Source organism: Artibeus jamaicensis, unplaced genomic scaffold, assembly GCF_021234435.1.
Source record: "Artibeus jamaicensis isolate MK-2021 breed Jamaican fruit bat unplaced genomic scaffold, CSHL_Jam_final contig_1998, whole genome shotgun sequence".
NCBI classification, from domain to species: Eukaryota; Metazoa; Chordata; class Mammalia; order Chiroptera; family Phyllostomidae; genus Artibeus; species Artibeus jamaicensis.
This window is the reverse complement of record NW_026521407.1, coordinates 10,396,645-10,423,030: the sequence shown is the minus strand read 5'-3', so window position 1 is coordinate 10,423,030 and position 26,386 is coordinate 10,396,645. Positions and strand designations below refer to the sequence as shown.

Genomic DNA, 26,386 nt, shown 5'->3' with positions numbered 1-26,386 from the left:
TCACAAAGTCTACAGCGTACTACTAAAATATAAGATTTTTTAAAAGATTTTATTTATTTATTTCTAGAGAGAGGGGAAGGGAGGGAGAAAGGGAGAAAAACATCAATGTGTGGTTGCCTCTCACATGGCCCCCACTGGGGACCTGGTCCACAACCCAGGCATGTGCCCTGACTGGGAATCAACCCGGCAACCCCTTGGTTCGCAGCCTGTGCACAATCCGCTGAGCCACACCAGCCAGGGCTAAAATATATGACTTTTGAAAAATCTTCAACAACAGTTATCTGTCTAGGAGAACCTTCCCTAAGTGGGTACTTAGCTCTTCTTCATGACCTCTGAGCCCAGTCATCATGGGAAGGTGATCTACCTATGCTCGCTTCACTATTCAGGTGTGTAAAACTGTACAAACCAGATAGGTATGTCTGTGCTGATTATGTCTATGTGTGTAACTGTAAACGAATTCTAGAGATCATCTGGTTGAAATTTTAGAGAAAAAAAATGAGATACAGAGAAATCAAGCAATTTTCTCAAGATGACATAGTAGTAACAGCCTGTATTAAAACCCAGTCCCATTAATTCCTAGTGCAGTGCTTTCTCCAGTGTAACTCACGGACTCATTCAGTCCCACTTTCCTGCTCTGCTCTTGAAACCACTTTCCTGCTCTGCTCTTGAAACCACTTTCCTTAATAGAAATCTCTTTATGTTAGTGTCTAAATCTATGTGCCTGTGTCAGTGAGCACGCTTGTGAATGTCTACGTGCCTATCTGCAAGTATTTACAAAGCATATCACTGGGCGTTTATGCCCTTTCTCCTAGGGAAAGTTCTAGGTAATTACAGCTTCTTGTGTTGGCACCAGCAATGGTCAGGGAAGACCTTCTGGGTCAATCGTTAACAAGCAAACTTGTTCCTCTATCCAGTCAGCTCTATTCCTGGGTCTTCAGGAAATGAGGCAAAATAATTAGGGTGGAACCAGACTCTCCTAGGGTCAAACTTGGTTCCAGGGCAGAAGAAACACCTAGAGACAAAGCTGTAAGGGACTGTCTCTTCAAGGGGCACACATGCTCAAGCTGACATGGATACCATCTTGGTTTTCAGCCTGATTATTACATCCTATGATGCCAACAAGAAAGGTAAGTGCTTCCCTAGCTTAATATCCTGGAAAATCCAAAGAGAGGCCTAGAAAATGTTTGGAGTCTATTCCAGCAGATAGAGGTATAGTCAATGCTTAGTAGACAATGCTTTCCAGTCGTCCAAAGTATCTTCTGGCAGGACGGCATCTTCTTCGCCCCAGGGAGACAGCTGTCTGTTTCAGGGTGAGAAGTCCTCAGAGAGTGTGGTGACTTCTATCTTGTCTATAGAACTAACGTTCAGAGTCCCTTCCCTATTAGACGACTTTCTTCCCTGGAGGATGTTGTCACAGTTCCAGTATTATCATCACCTAAACCCCCAAGTTCATAGCCCTTCATAAGATGCTGTCCTCCTTTTCAAGGTGTTACACGCAATTACATGGGATGCTCCTGGAAGGGGAGAGCTAAGAAATGCATGGTGTGGAGATGAAATAGCACCATTTTCTATTCTTTGATAACTGCTAATTTAAAACAGGATTCTTCAACGTGTCCTAAACATTTCATCTCTATAACTAGCTCACTGAAGCTAAGGCCAAACACTGTAATGTGCAGCAGTGACAAATTCAGCAAATGAAAAAAACAACACCCTGTGAGTTAGGTGCCCAAAAGCATGAAAAACTATGACCTATGGTTCCATGAACAACTGGAAAGATACCTTGTCCACAGTTACATTTAATAAATCTTCAAAAGTTTTAAAAGAAGAAGACAGATGGAACCGAAAGAGAAGAGATAATAATCAGTGTTTGAAGGAAAAGGTTGATTAGTCTTTCATTGATCCCACTTCTATTTCACTCCCCCCCACCAAAGATAATAGATGGGTACTCAGTTTTCTTTACACTAGTCTGACTACTCCTTGCATATACTTTAAAGTCCTCTGGGGGGATTTTTTTTTTTAGTTTATTGTTTCTAATTTTTTTTAATTTAATCTTTATTATATTTGAGGGGAGTTTTCATCTTACCAATTGCAAGTTTTATAAGAAGGAACTGCATTCTTTTGTATCTCCCTTTCCAGCACCTGGAATTCTAAGCAGTAAATAGCCAGAAAATCCTGACCTTTTTCTCCTCCTACCCCAGAACCCAGAGGGAGCAGCTGCCAAGTGGAGGAGCTCCCTGGGCTCTTCCCAGAGGATGTGGGAAGCATCAGGGGTACGCTAATGCCAGGTAAGGAAAGGGTTCTCCCTATCTCAGAAAAATTACCTTGCCATTCCAGAATATTTTTACTCTTAAAAGATGCCTGTCTCCCTGATTTCTAGCCTAGATCTCAAATACCCTATTGTAAAGACATGTGTCCCTTCAAGAGGCTTTCTGGAAACCAGTTACTGAATTACCTAAGGCATGGGCTATAAAATCATAAAAGGGTGTGAAGAATGAAAAGGAGACAGCGCTCAACATTGGAGAAGATGACCTGTGAGCATTTCTCGGGGCTGAATTTACTGCAGTCACCTGTATTCATGGGACCCATGGAGGAAGGAAGAAAGGCGGGGCATGTGTGTTAAGTACCATAGGCACATGCTGAGGAATAAACAAACTGAAAAGAAAAAAAAGCACAGCAGTGGAGTTTAACAAGTCAGTAAAGTAGTTTAGCCATTCAGAGTAAGAACCAGCTTCCTTTATTCTCTCTGGCTTTTCTCTCTCCAGAAGCCCAGGCAGAAGCCAACAGATCCACCTTCATCCAGAACCTGACTGTGGCTACCTTGCAGTGCCTTGGCTCTGGGAGGAGAGTGAGACTCAACCTTGTACATTCAGAGAAAAGGCCAAAGGTCAAGCACACTCTAAAGAACCTGAGAGTCATCGCTGCTCCCCACAGGAACAGCACTGCCTTCCCCAGCTGTCAGCTAACCCTCACCTCCAAGTCTCAGGCCGGATCCCTTCTAACGGGCAAAGGTGAGACTGGAAAATGAGCCAGAGGTACTCGTGATTTCTGCCTCAGAGCGCTGAATTCAGGTAGAGCTTAGGAGCAGCTAACGCCTGAAGGAAATGGATTAGCCGTTGGGGCAAATCTGTGTCCTCTCTGAGACTCAGTTTTCTAACCTCTTAGGGCTCTTCTAGTCCCGACATGCTCCAGTTTTTTTACAAGATTTTATTTATTTATCTTTAGAGGGGAAGGGAAGGAGAGGGGGAGAGAAATATCAATGTGTGGTTGCCTCTCGTGTATCCCCTGCCAGGAACTGGCCTGCAACCTAGGCATGTGCCCTGACTGGGAATTGAACCACGATCCTTTGGTTCGCAGGCCCCCACTCAATCCACTGAGCTCCACCAGCCAGGGCTGCAATTTTTATATAATCTCTACTTTCCTATGCGTCTTCCTTTGACAATGGTTGTTTGAATTTGATATACTTTGAATGCACATAGTAAAATATTCAAACCACACACTTATAGTTAAAAGTAAATCTCCCTTGTACTCCCACTCTCTCATCCTCCATTTCTCTATCCCTGAGGGAACCACTATTAACCACTTACTGAATTTCCTTCCAGAGATACTCTAACCGTATATGGATATATATATTTTTTAAAAACATAAATGGTAGCATATCATAAACGCTAGTCAATACCTTGCCTTTTTCCATGTCGATCTGTATAAATTTTTCTCATTCCTGGTAACAGTTGTATAGTATTACATTTTATAGCTGTACTATCACCAGTTCCCTATTGATGGATAATTTGGGTGTCTCCAGTCTTGGGTGAATACAAACAATGCTTCAAGCAATGATCTTACACATTCATCTTTGTGTACCTGCACTTTATCAATAGAATAAATTCCAAGAAGTAGGAGTGCTGCATCGAAAAGTTTGATAGATACTGCGAAATTAACCCCCCAGGGCAGTTCCGTTTTGCACCCCCGCCCACACTGAGGATGCCTGTTCCCCCACAGCTGCTGAGTGAAGGCTCTTGACCTCAAGCCTTAAGTTTCCCCGCTTCTGCCCTGCTTTCTTTCTCCCACCCATTCTTTCTGTCCAGCAGTTTGTGATCAGTAAATTGGTACTGGCAGTTCCCCCTTACATACAAGCAATTCCCTAGATGCAACTGCTGCACTGCTGGAAAAATAAAACTTGACACTTATAGAGAAATTGGGGGTTCACAAATAGAATAATGAGAAAAAAACTCTTAAAATTACAATCTGTTTAGAGACTGGGAAATAAGTGGATAGGTTCTTGGGATGTGGCCCAAGTAGAGTAAATTATGTATCCTCACATGACAATGATGTTTTCTCTCCATTATTATATTTTCTAAAAGTTCTCGTAGTGGCCATCTTTGTGTGAAACAAACTCTTAAAAACTTAAAAGCCCCTGACAGTATTTGAGGGCTTTCACTCACTCGATGTTAATGTAAATTCGTTCAACCAGATTGTTCTCCTCCTAACCTGAGACACCCCCTGGAATCAATGGCAGGTGTGCTGGGTAACAGTGAACTTGGTCATTTGGGAATGTAGAGCAGTTTGTACAGGGTGAGTCTTTCTTGGATGTAGTGCTATGCAGTGTTCGGCTCAGCAGTTAAGGACACCAGCTCTTAGAGATTTCGGACGAGGGAAACTGGGAAATTAAGTAGTAGGAGACATGCCAAAGATCAATCAGACCTCATTCAACTTGCTTTGGGCTAGCCTAGAACACAGGGAAGGAGGAAGGGTTTAAGCCAGTGATATTTTCAACCAGTGTGCCAGAAGAATTTTTAAAGCATGCAATACCTGATTATTTAGTCTGGGGCACTGACTCCTTTTCCCTTGGATTGTCAGATAAAAAAATGATAACAATCAACATAGCAACAGCAGTCTGCTGTAAATGAATCCCCATCGTATCTATTTTTTGTCACATCAACAAAAACTGTATTTACTGGTATGCTACAAATTTTAGGAATTAGTTTATGTGTGCCATGAGATGAAAAAGGTGAAAATTGCTGGTTTAAGCTAATACCCTGACAGGCATGTCCAACCCTTTGGCATCACTGGGCCACACTGGAAGAAGAGCTGTCTTGGCCACACATTAACCACACGAACACTAATGAAAACTGATGAGCAAAAAAAAAGCTTTTAAGTAAATTTATGATTTTGTGTTGGGCCGCATTCATAGCCATCTTGGGCTGCATGCGACCTGCAGGCTGGGGGTTGGACACCCCTGCATTTGAGCTATGCAAGGAGATTAAATGGATGTAGCATTAGTTTGGGGACCTAATCATCAGTCAGGATACATTTCTATGGAACAATGATAAATTGCAAACAACCAATTTATGAATGGACTTTTGAAATATCGCCCCATTTAGAAGTTTGAAACTGCCTATCCTGAATTTAAACTTACACTGAGTACCAAGACATGCCAGACTCCGCATAGGGTAGAAATAAACATTAGGCCAATGGTCAAATGTGTAAGGTCCTAAAAGAGATGACCTCTATAGGTGACATCAGTGCACAGGAGGTTGCCCTGGAGACAGAAGACAGTTCATGGAAATGTTCCCAGGGCAATGTAGGAATTTGAAATCGTAGGGACGAAAATGTGCTACAACACAGCGGTCATCAGAAGATGGGGGTCAACACATAACGCAGGAACATGTAGGATGGAGACTGTTTGTTACTGTTTATGGGGTTCAGCCAAGAAAAAGATCCTCTCTCATAAATATTCTGATATTTCCTCCTGGTGAAAGAGGACTTACACATCTTCCTACGGTCTCTTTATCCCATGTGAAACTGTGGGAATAGGAGAAATACTGAATATATGTGCATTCTGATAGTTATGGTCACCTTTAGCAAGTTACCTAATTTCTCCAGTGCTCAGTTTCCATAACAACAAATGAGGGATTTGACTTGATGGTCTAATTTCTACATACGTAAAGTGCAAGTCTAGATCTGAAGCGCAAACCCAATAGCAATATACGAGGCTTCTCAAATCGCTCTTTCAACCTTCTAATATTAATACAGAATAATCTCTAAAAGAGACTTCCATGTAAATGCACCCTATTTAAATTATTTTGCAATAAAGCAAAGCATCATCTGGTAAATTATCCATTTCATAAATTTGGATTTTTGTATATCTTCTCAAAGTGGGGCATTCTTGCTCAAATATTCTTAGAGAAAAGCTAGTATTGCAATTCCATCATCACTGGGAGTGGAGAGCTGTACTCAGAGATGTGTTCCACCGTAACACTCATTTACTGAGCAGATGGGATCTAAAGGAGATGGACTGCCAACATGGTCTGATGCTAATTCAGAAACTATGCAGAAATGAAAATACATTGACAGAGAAAGCCTATTAAAGTAGACTTTGAAACAGGAGACCCCGAAGTAAAGACATGTCATTGGGAAACAGCGTTATCCCTGTCGAGGGCTCGGTTCTACTCAGAGGATCTCTAGGTTTTTCCTCCTCTTCCAGTCATATCACTTGGTCTGCACCCCTGCTTTCTCATTTTTGTTTGTTTCTCGTCTTCACATCACCCCTGTGAAATGGACAGGCCAAGAATTATTTTACTGCAGCCATCTTACTGACAAGGAGACCAGAACTTGGAGGACTGATGAGACTTGCCCCACGTGAGATTTGCTTATCTTCATCTTATCTGTCTTGCACTTAAGTTGCTACTTTGGTGAACTGACTGGCGCTGTGCTGAAAACACGTCACATAATTTCCTTGTTGTTGTTTTTCCTCTGAACCTGTGGTGCTCTGTCTCTGCCTATCTTTGCCGACACAGTCTTCCTGATTAAACTGAAATCGAGAATGACTTCTCACCCTGTCATTTCATGTCTAGCGCCTGGTGCTGTGGTCATTGGCCTCTGAAGTGCAGAACTATCATTTTCACATGGACTTAATCAAGACATGGGAGAGTAATTTAGAAATGTCAAGTAGGACTCAGAGACCTTAATTTAATAAACAAGAGACCATTAAAAATGGAATAGGAACCACTGTCTGAACTGGATTCGGTCTATTCTAGAGGCATGCAGTGTTAGTTCCAGCCTACTGCTGGAATCTGCCTGCGCCTCATCACTGCCACAGCTGGTCTGAGTCACCACCCTCTATCACTTGGATTTCAGCAATAGCCTCCTAACAGGTGACTCTGCTTCTGCCCTTGTCCCTCTACACTGTAGGGACTACGGTCTATTTCAGTGACCATTTAAAAACAAAGAGATTCATCCTCAAAACCTTGTAATGGATCCCCATTTCCATCAGAATAAAAACCAAAGTCCTTAAACTAGCTTTCAAGGCCCTCAGCGATGCGGGCCCATTTCCTTTAGGTCCTCGCCTCCTACTCCTGGCCCCTTGCATGCTCCTCGCCAATCCCATTGGCCTCCTTGCTCTTCCTCTGAAACTGTAACCGGCCAGCCAGTCTCTGCCTTGGGGCCTTTACTCTAGCTGTCAGTCTGCCTAGGTCACTACAGCAGGTCCTTGAATGCTCTTTCATTCAACATCATTTGGTTGTAGCGTTGATGAGGAAAAAAATGTATTCCCCCTGGGGCCACCGTGTGGAGTTCTTCCATGTCTGTATGGGTTTTCCTCCGCACTCTCGCTTCCTTGCACATCCTTTCAAAGGTGTGCACATTAGGTGAAGTGCTGTGTCTACATGGCTCTGGTTTCAGCGAGTATGGGTGTGTATGAGTGTGCCCTGCAATGGAAGACCTTCCTGTAGTTGCTGGTGTAGACTCTGGCCACCCAACCCTGAACTGGAATAAGCAGGTTAGAAAAGAATCATCTTTCTCATTTTTATTAAGCTTTATTAAATGTATGCATAGCACACATTTATTTCAATGTTTAATATTAGAAATGTTTGAGGTCTTCAGAAAGTTGATGATTTTTTGTGACCAGAAATATGCTGTAGGAACTTAATTCTTGTTTATATTAAGTAGCCTATGGTAAAACTGGTGTTATTACATGTCATTTTGCCTTAAAATCACAGTTTCCAAGAACCTATTGACATTAGTGAGGACTTACTATACTTTCCCAGGCATCTGCTTTGCTATTCCCCTCACCTCGTCCAAGTCTTGGCTCAATCCTCACCTTCTCAATAAAACCAGCCTATGTTGCATGTTGCCAAAACACTGCCCACCCACACTCCCCAGACTGCTCCCTGACCTTCCTCTACTTTTATTTATTTAATTATTTTTGGGTAGCACTTATTTCCTTCTAACACACCACAAAATTGACTGTACTTATTGTTGTCTGCTATCCCCCGCCTCCTCTTTACTTGTTCCCTTGCTAGCACGCATGCAACTGATGCATCTGGAGTACCGGAGCAGTCCCTGGCACATTACAGATGCTCATTTTTAATTATTTGCTGAACGAATGAAATTGAGAAGTGCATGAAACTGGGTGGTCTTTCCTTCTTCTCCCAGCTGACCCTGCTTTTCTCAGTCCCTTCTCCAAGTCGTTGACTTAGACTCCACCAGACAGACTTGCAGCAGTCATTAAGGCAAATTATTACAGTTCAGGTTCTTCCTTGGACTTTGTAGCCACCTTTTTTTTTGAAGACAGAAACTTTGAACAGAGTTACGCCCTCTATCTTTATTATTATTATGGCATTAAGAATGATAAGTGAACAAGGTATGGCCTCCTCCTCCATCCTGATCCTACATTAGTCAAAGGCCTCATGGGAATTGTAATCCCTATCTCTTACTAGTATCTCTGTCCTCATTTACTCTTGGCATTATTCGATGCTCACACCCTAAACCTATGGACAGACCAACGGGGCTACAATTAGAAGCTTAGTATCACCTGGGTAGACCTAGGGTTTTTTGTCAGGTAAAATCAAGGGCAGAATAAAGTGTTCTCAGTTGACCTTTCATTCTTTCTTTTTTGTTTTATAGCTTTTTTACCAGGAATCTCCCAATGTAAGGTCTATCCAGTGATGAGAGCCTCGTCAGAGACTTTTCCCACCACGACCACCTCCTTAACTGCAGGGAATGAAGGAGAGGAAACTACAAGTATCGATGACTTTTCTAGCTCTTTCACACAAGGTACAGAATAAGTAGGGGTGAGACAAGAACAGGAAGAAAAGCATTTTTAGCCCCAACACTAGTCTGAGTCCCCTAGGATTTTCCTGGAAGTTGTGAAGTTACACAAAGTTTGCATTAGAAAATCCTCTATTTCTCATGGAAAGAAATCAGTTTCTGTATAAAGAAGGTCCCAGAACTGTTTGTAGTTTGACACCGCCGTCAGGTGGTGTGTTAACGACATTTCGGTCAACGATGGGCCTACTGTATGAACAAGAGCTGCCCCACAGGAGTATAATGGGGCTGAGAAATTCCTACCATCACACTGTAACGTCAGAGCGCAATGCATTACTCACACGTTTGTGTGATGCTGGTGCAAACAAACCTACTGCACAGCCAGCTGTATAAAAGTGCAGCGTGTGCAACTATGTACGGTACACACATAATACTTGACAATGATAGTAAATGACTGCTACTGCTGTATGTGTTTACTATACTATACGTTTTACTGCTATTTTAGAGTGTACTCTTCCTACTTATTAACAGTAAAAGTTTGCTATAAAACAGTATGCCATGTTAAACCAGCAGCCATCTCAAACATCCTGTGTTTACTATGTCTTTTGATTGTATCCTTCCCTCTTGTGCTTGCTTTCCTCTCACACTGCTTTACAAACTTTGTGGAGACTGAGTGTACAGTGTTCCCAAAGTGTATGTACAGTAGTGCACAGCACTGTCCAGGCCTTCACACTCACCACTCACTCACTGACTTACCCAGGGCAACTTCCACTCACGGTAAGTGCCCTGTACAGGTGTACTGTGTTTTTTTTCAGGTGTACTATTTTTTATCTTTTACATTGTATTTTTACTGTACCTTTTCTATGTTGAGATGTTTTCATTTTTATTTATTGATCTTAAATATAAATAAACCATATTTATATTTAATTATAAGAAAGGAAAGGAGGAAGAGAGAGAGACATCAAATTGTTGTTTTGCTTATTTATGCATTTATGGGTTGGTTCTTGCGTGTGCCCTGACTAGGGATTGAACCCCCAACCTTGGTGTATCAGGGCAATGCTCTAACCAACTGGGTTACCCAGCCAGGGTCTAGATATGTTTAGACGCACAAATGCCAATGTGTTACAGCTGCCTACAGTATTCAGTACAGTGACATGCTGTACAGGTTTGCAGCCTAAGAACCATATGCTGTACAATACAGCCTAGGTGTCTAGCAGGCTTCAGCATCTAGGTCACAGTCAGTGCACATTATAATTTTCACACTACAGAATTGCCTAATGATGCATGTCTCAGAACGTATCCCTGTGGTTAAGAGACACGTAACTGCATTAATAATGCTTTACCTCCAAACAAGTGAGCTCATCTTGTAGTCAAATGTGGGGACAGAATAAAATGCATTCATGTGGTCGGCGACTCCAGCCATTGCACGTGTAAACAGCACTTACGCACCGATCATTACAGTGCTGACAACGACCAAGGGCAGGTTTCGTCTGCACTACCTTTAGAAACAGCCTTCCCTAAATTGGCCAGGACTCAAATTCTAAGTTCTGGATGTAACTTGCTTTGGGTTACATCCACTCCCTACCAGGGGAAAAATAGATATGCGGTTAGTAATAACAGGATGTGTATAAGCCATTTCCCCCCATATTTGGCTTATGACCCAGAAGCAAGGCCAACACACCTTTGTTCCTCCTATGGCTCCTCCAATGAAACCGCAAGGACCATGGAAGGGTGATTTTCTAGGTAGAGACCCTGACAGGGCTGCTGGCGCAAGATGAGTTTGGAACTCACTGTGCTGCCCTGCCCCTTTCCCTCCCTCAAGAGGAGTGCAAGAATGGGTCCTATTGATCATGGAAAATCCCAAATCGCAGAGAAGGTGACTCACTGGGAAGAGACTGCCAAGGAGATTAGAGCAAGGCCCATGATGCCCACCCCACCCCTGACTCTGAGTCTGAACTGGAAATCCAGCCTCTGAGTCGAGCTGGACCCTTTCAGAGCAGAGGGTGGATCTCTTTCCTCTCTCAAATTCTCTTTCTCCCTTTCCTGCTGCTCTCTCTCCTTTTAGACACAGACAAGGACCTAGAGGAGAGGCGGAAATGGAGCGCTGTGGTCAAATTTCTGATTGCTGTCACTCTGTTGCTCAGTGCAATTGCCATTACAGTGTTTGTCATTTTTGAAGTCCCTTGTCCTGTAAGTTTGCTGCTGTATATAAATCTATATAAATCTGATCTATATAAATCTCCTTTTCCAGAGGTGGGTTGGCATAGTAACAAAAGCATACACTTCGGAGTTTGGACAGACCTGCAACTCACACTCACTAGCTGAGTGGCTTTGAGAAAGTTGCTTGACTTGTCCAACCTCAGTTACCTCATCTTTAAAATGGGACAGTGATAGCTGCCTCTTATGGTGGTTATGAAGGCTAATGGAGATCCTGTGTGACAGGTGCCTGGCACACAGGAGGTCCTTGCTGAATGCAAGTTCCTCTGCTGTACTTGTACATTGCTGGGGAGGATAGAGCCAATAGGACAGAATATTTTCTTCAGAAGACATGGTTTTCTTTGAATGGCTTGACATGAAGTTTGGAAGGCAACCAAATGCATACCCGCCCCCTGAGGTTAACACCAGTCATTTTCTCCCTTCAGAGACAATGCCTGAGAGCCAGAGAGCTGTGCCGATGCCCGCGCTTGTGGATAAAGCGAAGGGAGGGAGGCCAGCAACCTGAGGCAGCGGGATCCCAGCCTGCCTCTCAGCCGGAGAAGGAAAGTGTTCTCTGTGTGGTCTGTGTCATTTGCTTGGAGAAAATGGGGCGGACATACAAGTGCTGGGGGTCAGGGAGCTGATTCAGTTATGAAGCAAATGTGGGTAATTCTTTTATGTGTCAGGAAATAGGTAGGTATTTATTTGTACTGTTGTTTTCTTAACATCAGCCCAGCCATAACACAGGTGGAACTTACTGAAAATACCGATTTCTGGGCCCCAGATATAACGAATCAGAATACCTGGGGCTGGGAATCTTGTTTTTAAGATTTTGAACATACTCCCTAAGTAGAGGTGAATTTACTATTAAATTAATGAAGCTTAAGCTTCAGGATTATGGAACCTTATATTCGATTTTGTATTTTTAAAATTTGTGTTCTTTTTCTTTTAAAAAAAAGCCCCTCTAAAATTGCAAGCACTCCAGAGCCCACACTTAGGTGTCCACCCCTGTCCCTAAGTAACTCTTACACACACCGAAGTCTAGGAGCCACCGCACTTGAACTCAGTCTGATACTTGGCAAAACAGCATCTTTCCTCCCTACCCTTGGGTTTTCTGATGAGATTCTAAATCCATACTGCCCTTTGGTGTCTCAGACACTACCCCACTGGTTCAGTACAGCTGCCTTACATCAAGTTTCCCCAGGAGGAGTGGACTCAGCCTTCGAATACCAGAAATTGACGGCTGCCTTCTCTACTGCATCTATAAAACCCACTAAGGCAAAGAGACAAGGTCTCCAATGCTTTTTAAATTAGAGAAGGAGCCCACTTTTGTAGAATTGCAGCACTGAGAAGGGGTCTCAAAGATTAGAGTGTCTAGGATGGTACACATGCTGCCACCCTTTAATTCTTTTTTTTTAAAGATTTTATTTATTTTTCAGAGAGAGGGGAAGGGAGGGAGAGAAACATCAATGTGTGGCTGCCTCTCCCACGCCCCCTACTGGGGACCTGGCCTGCAGCCCAGGCACATGTCCTGACTGGGAATTGAACCAGCAACCTTTTGGTTCGCAGCCTGGACTTAATCCACTGAGCTACACCAGCCAGGGCTGCCACCCTTTAATTCTGTGTCAGCTGCATATGACAATAATCAAGCACAGTACAACTAGAAGATGAGTAAGTTCTGGAGATCTAATGCATAGCATAATGGCCAAGTCAATAATACTTTACTATATACAGATCTGAAATGTTCTCACCCCAAAAAGAGAAATGATAATTAAGTGCCATGATAGAGATGTTAGCTAAGGCTATAATAATAATCATGTTACAATATATAAAGTTTGAAATCAACATGTTGCACACTTTGAACTTACACAATGTTATATGCCAATTATATCTCAATTTTTAAAAAGACTTTTGTGGATGAATGAGGCGATAAATCCAGTTTTTTATTTATAAAAAATCCTGCAATATTTATTTATTTATTTATTTATTTATTTATAGAGAGGGGAAAGAAGGGAGAGAAACATCAATGTGTGGTTGCCCCTCATGCAACCCCCACTAGGGAAATGGCCAGCAACCCAGTCATGTGCCCTGACTGGGAATCGAACCAGCAACCTTGTGATTCGCAGCCTGGACTTAATCCACTGAGCTACACCAGCCAGGGGTGTAGCTCAATTTTTTAAAAAATCAAGCACAGCCCTGGCTGGTGTAGCTCAGTGGATTGAGCACGGGCCTGTGAACCAAAGGATTGTGGTTCGATTCCCAGTCAGGGCACATGCCTGGGTTGCAGGCCAGTTCCCAGCAGGGGATGCACGAGAGGCAACCATACATTGATATTTCTCTCCTTCTCTCCTTCCCTTCCCCTCTAAAAATAAATAAATAAAATCTTAAAAAAAAAAATCAAGCACAGCACTCTTCCCAGCCAGGAATGACATCAGAATCTTTTTTACCATAAAGCCTCAGGTACCCAATGCCAACTTATTTGCATCTCTGGTCTAGGACAATATTTCTCATAGTCCCATTTTTTTTAATATTGAATGATGTGCTCATGTACATTAGTATGATTTTATCATGTGGTGTATTTTTAGTTCTTTACTCCAATCTACATTATGATTTCTATTGATCATTGGAAGAATAGGCCTGAAGGGGACCATAAAGTTTAGTTCAGAATTAGAGGTAACCATGAAGCAGCAACTCTGAATTTTTCCCATGAACAAAATAAGCTGCTAACCAATAAGGAAATTAATAGAAATAGCAATTATAAGCCATTTTATACATATTACCTTGTTTGAGACTCATAAAAAATCCTGTGAGGTAGCTAGGACAGGTATCCACATTTTATTGATACTTAGACTAAGACTCAGAGAAGTTATGTGACTTTCCCAAGTCACACAGCTGGTAGAAACAGAACTAAAGTCCAGGTATTTGAATTCCTATACTGAATTTTTAAAAAGATTTTATTTATTTATTTCTAGAGAGAGGGGAAGGGAGGAAGAGAGGGAGAGAAACAGCAACACGTGGTTGCCTCTTGTGTGCCCCCTACTGGGGACCTGGCCTGCAACCCAAGCATGTGCCCTGACCAGGGATTGAACCAGCAACCTTCTGGTTCACAGTCCGGTGCTCACCTATACTGGATTCACTGGCTCATTCATCCACAAAATTTTACTGAAAGTGACAATTTTACTTCTACGTGCCAAGTTTCCTGCCTTGCAGAGGCTTACAGTCTATATTCATAACAGGTTAGCATTTCGAAAGTATATACAAAATCAGATAGGGCTTGGAGTCAGGTGCAGTGAGAATGGAATGGAATTAGTAAAAAATATTTGGTCCACTGGGACCCAGATCTCTACTGCTTTTCCAACAGAGTGAGATTGTTTGGTCCTGACTCAAGGAATGAAGTAGAATCCCTGTGCTTCTGAGATACAAAGTAGCTGCAGACTCAGGGCCTTTTCCATTCAAGGCAAAGAGGTCAAGCACAGGGTAGATGGCTTCTTTGCTGGTAGGTCCAACAAACTGTAGGTTTCATACTAAGTGCACCTTGCTGATACTTTCTCAGTATAAGCATAACAACCTTCCTTGGAATCATTGGGTAGCAAAGAGGCAAAATGATGTGTACTTGGAATTATGTAGGGTTTTGTACTTAGCTATCCGCTTGTTGGTACATAAAGAAATACCCATTTGCATCCTTCTTTATCTTTCCTTTTTCCTTTCAATCTCTAGGATGGACAAAATGCTCCCAACTCAAGCTCAGAGAAAGCCACAGAGGTCACTGTCATCTACCAGACATACTTCTGAAAAGTTCTGCTCTGCCTCACACTCTACATTCTCCCTAGTATTAATCAAGATAGGCAGATTGTTGCCAATTCTACACTCTTATCTTCAGCAGGAACATTACAATAAAAAAAGTACTGCCAGGTCCATGAAGGGGGAGCGCGGGCTTAGCAATCAATTACCTTCATGCCACTGCTACTGACTGAGTCACAAGCCTCTGGGATTTACTCTGCACTTCCACAATAAATGGGTATCTTCTCATCCCCTCCAATGAAAACAGCAAGTCTCCCCTCTAAGCACTGTGAATGGGCCTATTGCTTCTTTTGACAAAAGGTTTAAACACAGCCTCCAACGAACAGGGAAAAGCAGCCACAAGTGTGGCTCAGTTCACCAGCTGCTGTGTTATCTTCCCTGCTGACTCCATGCTCACTGGCTCTCAACTTGGCTTCGGGTGGTGTTCCGGTTTTCTCAAGGCTCACAGTCAGTCGTAAGGTTTTATGATTTAGCCTCTGCTAAATCACAGGTAGCTAGCAACACACTGGTGAAAGGAATGTGAATTTAAGCATTCTGAATGTCCTCCTCAGAAACCTCTAAAGGGCTGAGAGACTGCATACTAATAGGACCCAGATGAGGTCTCCTGATGACCCGGAGTTCCTAAAGTGGGTCTGACGCATCCTACCATAACAGTGAGCCGTGTGCACTTTGAAGAGGACGCCAGAGCAAAATGATTATGACGATCTTTCTCTTGGAGGCACAGGTGTGAGTAAAGTCTGACCTGCTTAAGTAAGAGTTTAGCAAAAAAAGAAAAAGTATAAAGAGCTGATGCTAAAGCAGGATTTAGGTTAAAGAGAGAGAGAGAGAGAGAGAGAGAGAGAGAGAGAGAGAATGGTGAGAGGGACAAAACTAGTCCTGCCTCTTTTCCTAAGAGGCTAAAACCATTCCATTTTGTTTTGGTGAAATGCGCCTGTTTCTAAGTAATTGTTTTCTTAGTTCACTGGCAAAAACCACACACAACTTGTAGCCTTTCACTCACTTCAAGTATTTGCAAAAAATAAAAACAGTGGTTCTCAAATCTGTACCAACAGAAGAATATATCTCGCCATAAGCCCTGAATTTACATGCAAGCCAAGCCTGGAAGAGATGGAACAGACACAAAACGTGGATGATGGTAGTTTTCACGGAAGCCCTAGAAATCCTCTAGGCAGCCTAAAGTTCCATAGACTTGGAAATGCAGCAGGTAAAAACAGAGCACTGGGGCTCGCGTTTGGATAAACGAGTGTGTTATTTGCACCCTCCCACTGATTCCCATGACCTCCAGTTCAGCCTGCCACCTGTGGTTCAGTCCGATCATGAAGCAGAAAAAAGAGAAGACAGTTTTTTGCTGCCCGAATCATGAGGGAGGATGATTAAAAGCATCCTATATTCAGAAGCTCGTGGTCTAGAACTGCTGTCTATACTCATCTACACCTTTCCCAGCTTCCTCCACCTCAGAATGTCCTTCCGTCCAGAAACAAGAGATTTCTCAGGAGACGAAATCTGGAGCAAAGTCAACATTTGTTAAGTCTTCTGCAAAGAGTTTATTTTGTATAACATTTATAGTGACTTTCTTTACAGAAACTCACTGATGGGATCACAATTATTTATTTTGTTTGGGGGACAACTTGTTTCCCCTGACAAGGCAAGGAGCCGCCGAGGATTCTCTGACTCCCTAACCAGTTAACCACTTTGAATCCCGTATTCTCTTAACAGTGAAGATCTTTGAAAACCAAGAGATGAATGGGACCCAGAGCCCAGAGCAGAAGGGAAGGGAAAACACCCTTATGGACTTTGGGCTGGGCACTGCTGTCTGCAGATCACTTCGTGGCAGGACACAATCCTCCCTGTCACCACTAGAGAGTAAGTTATAGTCTAGTCTGAACTTGACAAAACACTGTTTCCATGGAATGTCAACTATTCCTCTCAGAAGTGACTAGTTAGCAAGGTTTTCATTGCAAATTCTTTCTCATTAAAAGTTGCCACCCTTTGGTTTTCAATTATTAAAATACATTCTCATTATAACAATTTTTAGAAAATACTGAAAAACATAAAGAATAAAAGAAAAAATATTATACCTAATCCTTCCTCCCAGGGGTAATCATGAACACTTTGATTTATAACTCTTTGATTTATATATCCTTATATAACTCTTTGATATACATATCATTAGATGTAAAAAGACACATATGTCACAAATAACATCATATTCTTCATACCATTTTAAAGCTTTCTCCCCTTTTTTTGGCTAATATATTAGTACTACATGCCCAGGTACCACAAGTATTGTGTTTTTTTCAAGTCTTAGAGAAGACTGAAAGTCACTCTACCTTTTCTAAGGGTCTAAATCACCCCAATACTTTTTAATAGATCCAAAGATTAAGGTAAGAAGTTGGCTAGGGCAGAGAAGCCACACTGGCAGAAAATTCCAATTTAAACATTTGAAGGTATTGCTGAATGATATTAATAGTTGTATGTGTGTATGTGTTAAAGCGTGACTTGTTCAATGTAAATACTTAAAATATACAACAATTTTATATCTGCTTTGCCAGTTCTTCATTTTTTAGACAGACCTGTGTTCTCAAAAAGTCAACATGACCAGGACTCTCTGGACCTCTTGAGCAGGCCATTAGCATCCCTCCTTTTCTATACAGCCAGGCTAGTGCAAGAGGCCACTAACCACAGGGGGACTTAAAGGTGGCTCTAGCCCCAACTGTTCTTCCCCTCCTCCCTTATGACTAGGGGCTGGAACTGCTCCCCACTTTTTGCCCTGCACAGGTTGACAGTCTTATGGCCCCTCCTCCCCACACACTTCGATCCTCCTGCCTCCACACCCCCTGACCCCTGCTCAGGGGATTCCATTCCTGAGTTTATGGAATGGCCCTCATCTTCCTTGAGTTGCCATTTATCTTTTTATGTATACTTCGGAGTAGTTCTTAGTCTTGAAGGCTACAGTGTGTTTTCTACATGTACATCTGTATATCTCTGTATTACTTTGTATCCGACAAAGTACAGAAGACATTAAAAAAATGCGTTGGTAACATCACGCTACTAAATGGATAGCTGAGGATGTAACAACTGACTTTCTAAGAGAAAATGAAGTAACTTGTATTTCTACATCCAAGCTGCTATTGGTTAACCAAATGGACACAAACCAGTGAAGGGCCAGCCTGTAACTGCTGGTAACACCTGAATTCGTCTCTCCAGACTTACATGCTTTTCTCTTATATTTCTCTTCTTGTTCTGTATTTCAACTTCTCTTTTTCTTTTCCTCCTTTTTCTTTCCCTTATTCAGTGCCCTGACTTGCCTGTCACCCAATACTAAAAGTTTCTCTTAACTTTCATTCCGAGAGAACTTAGATCCATGTTTATACTTAAAGTGCAGGTGCAAAAAGCCTTTTTTCTTCTACTCCACCCGCCTCCACATGGTACAGTGTAGCAACAGGTGCATTCGTGTGAATGTGCGCCACCTTGTGGTTGAAGTTGCTAACGTCATCCTCTGAAAAAGCAGTGGGCAAAAATAATGTAAAATAAAACAAATGAGAAGCCTATGTAACTACCCTAAAGAAAAAAAAATCAATCACAATGGCCACATTTTATCCTATTTTAAGTTATCTTATAAAACTTAAAATAGGATGAAGGATATGTTCAGAGGTATAATGTCATAGTCTCCACAAAATAAGATGATGTCCGGAAGACTCTCTTAGGATTTATTCAGGTCACTACGGCTCCCTACTGCCCTAAAAAAGAAGAACAGACAGTGTAGACTATAGGGTAAAGTCCTAATTGCTCTCTAGAAGAATCAAACATCCAACTGAAGACACACTGACTTTGAAGACATAAGCTAGACACACAATATTAGATAGCAGTTTAATTTATTTACTCCATCATAAATTTGCTTGGACATATCTATGTCTACGACCTATGCGAAGGAGTAGAATTCATTGTTCAACTTTGTCAGATCACATATGGTTCTTCAAAGAGACTGTAGTAGATACATTTGCCAGCAATAAAGAGAGTCTATTGTTCCACACGCTCCCTAACTTGGAAATCTCACACTAAAATTTTTGCCAATCTGATGGCTATGTCACTGTTGCTCTTATGTGTATTTTCCTGCTTAACAGTGAAGTTGAACATCTTTCCACATATGTATTTGCTTCAGGTAGTCTCTTGCTTATAACGTCTCTCTTCTTTTAAATTGGGTTGTTAGTCTTTTTAATTGAGTTGTACAGTCTTATATTCCTGGCCATACAGTTTTCCCTCTGTATCTGTGGGTCCTGAATCCACAGATTCAAGCAACTGTGTATAGAAAAAAAATTTTTTTAAGATTTTATTTATTTATCTTTAGAGGGGAAGGGAAGGAGAGAGGGAGAGAAATATCAATGTATGGTTGCCTCTCGTGGGTCCTCTGCTGGAAATTGGCCTGCACCCCAGGCATGTGCCCTGACTGGGAATCGAACCGCGTTCCCTTGGTTCACAGGCCCTCGCTCAATCCACTGAGCCACACCAGCCGGGGCTGTGTAGAACATTTTTTAAAAAAAATATTACATTGTTGTTGATGTGTACAATGTAGTTAGGCCTACAATGGTTACATCTGTAGTGAAAATGTACAGACTCTTTTTCTTGTCGTTATTCCATAAACAATACAGTATAAACAACTATTTACATGGTACTGCATTGTATTAGGTATCACAAGAAATCCAGAAGTGACCTAAAGTATAAGGGAGTTATCTGCATAAGTTATATGCAAATAGTACACCATTTTGTACAAGTGACTTGAGCCTCTTTGAATTTTAGTATCTAAGGGGTGTTCTGAACAAATCCCCTAGGATACCAAGAGACAACTGCATTATTATCTACAGTTAGAGATAAAAGTCTTAAAATTAATCCACCATGAAGAATGAACAGGTTAGACTGATAGCATTTCATTGAAAGTATCGATATAGGAATCAGCTTATTTCCTTCCTAGTTAGGAAGGAGGGAACTGGAAGGGTAAGTGCTAATACACAGCAGAGAGGAGGCCAGATGGACTTCCCTAATGTGATGTTGCTCAAATTTATCTTCCCTGTGCTTACACAAATAAAAAATGTTGGGCAAAGGTACTTTATGGTTTACCTTGGAAAGCTCAGTGATTTCCAGCGGAAAACACGCAATGTAGAGAGTGCTGCATGTTGCAATTCGACACTATGGAGTCACTAAAGAATGCCTAGAAAAACAATCATTCTGAAATTGAACCTGTGCATACTTAGCTGGTTTAATTTCAGAATAAGCCAATGACAGATATTGGTAGTTTGGATATTAGCTGTTTTTTTCTCTTCCTGCTGTTAAGAACTGAATATGGTTGGAACATGCTGACAACCTGTTATTCTGTCATGTATATGTTGGTGAAGCAGAGTCCTTCAAAATGGGAGCCTTTGAGGTCCTTTTAAGAAATATGTTCTGGTTTGTGGGGATTTTAGACATAAGTGTAATAGCTTTTTAAATGCAGCCATAGAAGGCAATATGAAAATAGATTCTTGGAGGCAGTGGGAGTCCCAGAGTTTCAGAGCCTGACAGTTGCTTATTTATGGGTAAAATCTGCATGTGGAAGAATATTATACTAGAAATACACTGTAGACTACACTATGTTCCACAGAGGACTAGCAATCAGGAATAGAGCAGTCCCTATATCCACGGAGGAGGTGCTCTAAGACCCCCCATGGACATCTGAAATCACAGAGTACCGAAACCAGTATATACACTATGCTCTTTTGTACACATACATACCTATGATAAAGTTTAATTTATAAATTAGGAATACTAAGAGATTAACAATAACTAATAATAAAATAGAACAATTACAAAATAGAGTGTAATACAGGCTATGTAAATGTGATACCCCTCCCCCCTCCCCTCCCCCACCTGGGACATGCTGGATGAAGGGATGATTGATGTCCCAGGAGGGACAGCATGAAGTGGGGTGAGATTTTACATGGCACGCAGTTTAAAACTTGTGAATTGTTTATTTCTGGAATTTTCCATTTAATATATAGGACCATGATTGATCAACGATAACTGAAATCATGGAAAGCAAAACTGAGAATAATGGGGAACTACTGTACCTAATCTTTATTTCTCAGGAGCCATTTGATTTCCTAAAAAAAAAAAACCCGACACATTTCCACTGGAATCCACCACCTTCTGAGGTTGTATAAAGCGTGGTTAGATGCTGGGGATGGAAGTTTGAATCTCTACTGTGCTGCCTGCTTACACTCTCTGGCCATTAGTTTCTGCATCAGCAAAATGGGAGTAACAACACCTCCCTAAAAAGGTTTTTAAGGACTAAAATGAGAATATACATATACAGAGCCTTGAACAGTAGCTATTTTTAGTACCAAGTAGGGAGGAAAAACCTGCTGTATCATTTGAAGAGTGTCAACCCTAAGAGAAAATACATCTGCCAAGGACTCCTTGTGATTTACTGGACCCAAATTCATAACCAGAGTGTCACATACATTGTTACAGAAGCCTCTCATGCGTTCTGCACGCCAAAGCCGCAGATGAGCTGCAGAGCATCCTGCACTGTGCTCCTGCCAGAGCCAACCTTTATAAAGAACTCCTGGTATGGTATTTTCACTAATGGCACTAACACTTTTCCCATCCAATCGGAGTTGTGCAGGTATATCCTCATTTGCACATTTACTGAGATATCAGAGCAGCTCCACAATAACTAATCAGACCATGTGAGCTGGCCAAAAAGAATAATGCAGTTTGGACCAATCAAACTGTGTCAATTTGGAGTCCTCATTTGCATAGAAATAGACTAATCAGCAATGGGGGCAGGAACTTCTTTCTTTCTCCGTAGGCCAGCCTCCCCTGTCTCCACAGAGTGTACTTTCTGCTACATTTCTCCAGCTTGAGGGCTGTTAACACTTGAGCTGCAACACTAAAAGCTGTGTAGCAAGGGCTCCTCTGCTTGCGCTGCTTTACTTGAGCTGTTTCAATGAAGCCATTTCACTCCAAGATTCTCCATTCACCACACCTCAGGTTAACTCCAGGTGGCACTGAATTGGTAACAGTGAATTTTGGTTGACAAGAGTGTGTCCAGCCCTTGCTGGTGTGGCTCACTGGGCTGAGCACCAGCCTCTGAACTGAAAGGTCACTGGTTGGATTCCCAGTCAGGGCACATGCCTGGGTTGTGAGCCTGGTCCCAGGCGGGGGCGTATAAGAGGCAACCAATGTTTCTCCCCCTCTCTTTTCCCTCCTTTCCCCCTCTCTAGAAATGAATAAATTAAATCTTTTTTAAAAATTATGCTTAAAAAATTGTGTCTGTGAGTGCACAAATGAAGGCTTTCAGAGAAAACTGTTGTTCTTGGCATAATTATAAATTTGAGAAAATTAATAAAGTGAGTGGACAAACACTAAAAAATGTGTTTGGTTGTGTACAAATAACCAATTACAGTCATCTATGTAAACAGCTTAGCACTTAAGGTCTAATTATTATACAGTACAATTACATATATCATTAAATATGTACCATGTTAACTTTGTTTTTAGTTTTATTTTATTATAATTTTAAAGTATTTGCTTTATTCTGTAAGGAACAGTCTTTTTTAGTCTTTGTTTCATTTTTATTTACTTTTAAAAAGAATTTACATTTTTTCCATTGCCATTTAGTTCCCTTATACCCCCCACCCCCAGCAATCACCACACTGATGGAGGAATGGTCTTATAGTTAATTGTTCTTAATACATAAGTCTGTTCACTATCTATATTAATTAAATGGTGCAGAGCTCCTGAGTTTGTTCTGCATTCAAGGTAAGTCTGGATTAATCATCCCTGATTGCAGCTGTGCACCTGCCCTGTGAGATCACATTAACTCTCTTCAGTTTGTAGTGAGGATGGTGCTAAAGAAGCAGGCAGCAAAAGAGGTTCTGTTTCATTGCTTGGTGTTCTGGAAATCCACAGATTTCCAGTAGGCAATTTTTTATTTCAATAATGACAAAATTCTAATGCTAGGCACTAGCCAGCCTAACCCACAACAACTTCTAAACAAGCCCCAGGGTCATCTTAGAGAATTATAAGTGCTTATAGAATTAAAATTACAATTATAATTATAATTTATTTGACTCCCAGCATGAACTAGGTCTATACATACATCATCACAGAACCCTTATTAGGTATTACATATTTTTTATTTTATATATGAGGAGAAAAGGAGCACAGATGATAACTTGCTTAAATTCTTTTTATTTTTTTTAAATTCTTTTTAAAAGAATTTAAAAAGTATTTTTTCCATTATTGCCTAAATTCTTGAAGGTAGTAAAGGATTCAAACTCAGGTAAGCGTTAAAGTCCATACTTCTAAAATTATATTAAACTGCCTAGTTCCTTACAAGTCATATGTCAAACATTAGGCATTTGCTGGTTGCAAAAGAATACAGGCTGCCTGTCATCGAATGATGCAAAACATTTTCGGAGCTTGTCTGACAGTCAAAAGGTGGATACCCTGTATATCGGGCTGAAATGTACGCTGCTAGGCTGCCTACTAGGCATTTGAAAGTTTTCTGATTAAACAGAGTCCCTCAGCAACAATATATTCCTAGTTCACCTAACTTTTTGGATTCTACCCAAAACCTGGTGACTCATTAGACAGATATCCTATACTTTTTGTAGACCAAAAAGAAGTCAGTGAATTGAGGAAGAGGCAGAAGAGATGAGTAGCAAAGGTTCAGATTCATGAAAACTCTGCTTAATTGCCATAGCATTATGTGAATCCTTGATTCCTGCTACCTCTTCCATTTTAAATAGTCAGAGGCAGTTTATTAGTGACATTTGGACAGATGTGGTTTTAATTCTGGCTCTGCCACCTCGCAGCTGAATGACTCTGGGCAAGTGATTTTACCTCTGAGACTTACTTTTCCCTGTCTGTAAAGTGGGATGCAACAGGGCTATTCAGCAGGAATTTTTCCCGCTCTTGTTCACCTTGGAAATCTTTAGCATCCTCCTATGTATGCAGAAGCACCCCCAGACAAGCCTCACTGGGTGGAGAAATGGCTTTAGATAAACCTTACATTTCTTACTCCACAGATAGTTTGGGTGGATCAAGTTAAATTAAGCACTTTAGGAACTTCCTTGAAGGAAAAGGATTGATAACCCTAACTCTTTTGACCAGGGTGGCCACAAAGACACAACGATAGAGAGGTGTGAAGTGAAGGGGAGTAGGAAGGAGGAAAGCAATGCTCCTGATGCCAGAGGCAGCAGCAGAGGTCAGGGAGGCTAGAACAAGTCCTGAGCTGGGCCTTGAAAACTTAAACCCCTGAGGCATAGGCCTGTAGTGGGGTGAAGCCCTCCCTAGCAAGCACATCACAGGAAGACTCCTTGCCTGGAAGAGCCCTTGTAAGTGGTAAAGGGCTCTGCTCCAGGACCAGAATGTCTGGCTAACTCACATTGGGTATATCTCAGAGTTTAAAGGGGAGGAAATTGAAACCTAGAAGGCACAGCTAGGAGGACTTCCGCCAAGATGGAAGCGTAGGTGGAAACATTGTGCTTTCTTGTACAACCAAATCTAAAAACAACAAAGTTTTAGCAACAAAAAATGCAGCCAGACCACAGAAAATTGAACAATACGGGAGTCTGGGAGTCCGGGAGTCCGACAACAACGAACCACTCAGCTAGACTGGTAAGAGGGGTGGAGCCAGCAGCGGAGCAGGTCAGGCAAAAAAGATGCCCTGACCCAGGTGCCGCAGGCAGCCAAGGGCGAATCCCAGGTGTGGGATAGCCACAGGCAGACCCAGTAAAGGTACAAGGCGGCAGGCTGACCACAGTCACACATTTGCTCGCAGATAAACCAGCAAAGGAGCAAGCAGTGAGACAGACCGGGCAGGCCCCAGGGGCGGGAAGCAGCAGAGGGGACCACTATTGTCCTTCTCTGACCCTGCCCCCACATACAGCATCACAAACCAGCGACCTGGGTGGCCCCGCCCTGGTGAACATCTAAGGCTCCTCTCCTCATATGTAACAGGTGCGAACAGATCAAAACACGGCTCAAGAACAACTCAGAGCCCCAGAGCCAATAAATCTAAGCGAACAAGAAATTGCCAACCTATCAGAAGCACAGTTCAAAACACTGGTGATCAGGATGCTCACAGAACTGGTTGATTTTAGCCACAAATTAGAGGAACATATGAAGGCTAAACTAATTGAACTAATGGGAAATGCACAGGAAACCAATAGTGATGGAAAGGAAACTGGGACTCAAATCAAGGGAGTGGACCAGAAGAAAGAAAAAAAATGACCACACAAAAAAATATGAAGAAACAAGAATTCAAAAAAATGAGGAGAGGCTAAGGAACCTCCAGGACATCTTTAAATGCTCCAACATCTGAATTATAGGGGTACCAGAAGGGGAAGAGGAACAGCCACAAGTGGAAACCTTATTTGAACAAATAATAAAGGAGAATTTCCCCAATCTGGAAAAGGAAATAGACTTCCAGGAAATCCAGGAAGCTCAGAGAGCCCCAAAGAAGTTGGACCCAAGAAGGAACACACCAAGGCACATCATAATTACATTAGCCAAGATTAAAATGAAGGAGAGAATCCTAGAAGCAGCAAGAGATAAGGGGACAGTCACGTACAAAGGACTTCCCATCAGACTGTCACCTGATTTCTCAAGAGAAACCTTGCAGGCAAGAAGGGGCTGGAAAGAAGTATTCTAAGTCATGAAATCCAAAGACCTACAACCAAGATTGCTCTATCCAGCAAAGCTTTCATTTAAAATGGAAGGACAGATAAAGTGCTCCTCAGATAAGATCAAGCTCAAGGAGTTCATCATCACCAAGCCATTACTATATGAAATGTTAAAGGGACTTATCTAAGAAAAAGAAGATAAAAAATAGGAACAGTGAAAGAACAGCAAACTCACAGTTATTAACAACCACACCTAAAACAAAAGCAAACTAAGAGGACAGCTAGATCAGGAGTGAACCATAGAAATGAAGATCACATGAAGGGTTAGCAACAGGGGAGTGGGAGGAGGAGAAATGGAGAGAAGGTACAGAAAATAAGTAGCATAGACTGTAGATATAAAATAGATAGGGGGAGGGTAAGAATAGTAGGGGAATTATAGAATCTAAAGAACTTGAGACACGTGGTCATAAACTAAAGGGGGGGGGAATAGTGGGGGAGGGGTGTGGAGGGGAATGAAGGGGGGAAATAGAACAACTGTAATGGCATGATCAATAAAATATATTTTTTTTAAAAAGAAGGCACAGCTAGACTTTTAAACTTTCTATTTTTATCTATTTGTATACCAAACTACCAAAGCCACTTCAGTTTACAGGAAAAATAAATATTAGATGAGATAAAGT

At 41.7% G+C, this 26,386-nt stretch overlaps 2 protein-coding genes across 2 annotated transcripts in view; one reads left to right on the top strand and one right to left on the bottom strand.

Moving 5' to 3' along the window:
- The window catches only part of ACACA (acetyl-CoA carboxylase alpha), a 278,851-nt gene that overhangs the window by 249,143 nt on the left and 3,322 nt on the right, over positions 1 to 26,386 (bottom strand). The window lies entirely within an intron of this gene.
- CUNH17orf78 (chromosome unknown C17orf78 homolog) lies at positions 994 to 17,531 on the top strand. The gene is made up of 7 exons (XM_037163631.2): positions 994 to 1,127; positions 2,199 to 2,285; positions 2,763 to 3,008; positions 8,902 to 9,051; positions 11,108 to 11,232; positions 11,685 to 11,819; positions 14,956 to 17,531. The coding sequence occupies exons 1-7, from the start codon at positions 1,070 to 1,072 to the stop codon at positions 15,028 to 15,030; spliced, it is 876 nt and encodes a 291-aa protein (XP_037019526.2). The 5' UTR covers positions 994 to 1,069; the 3' UTR covers positions 15,031 to 17,531.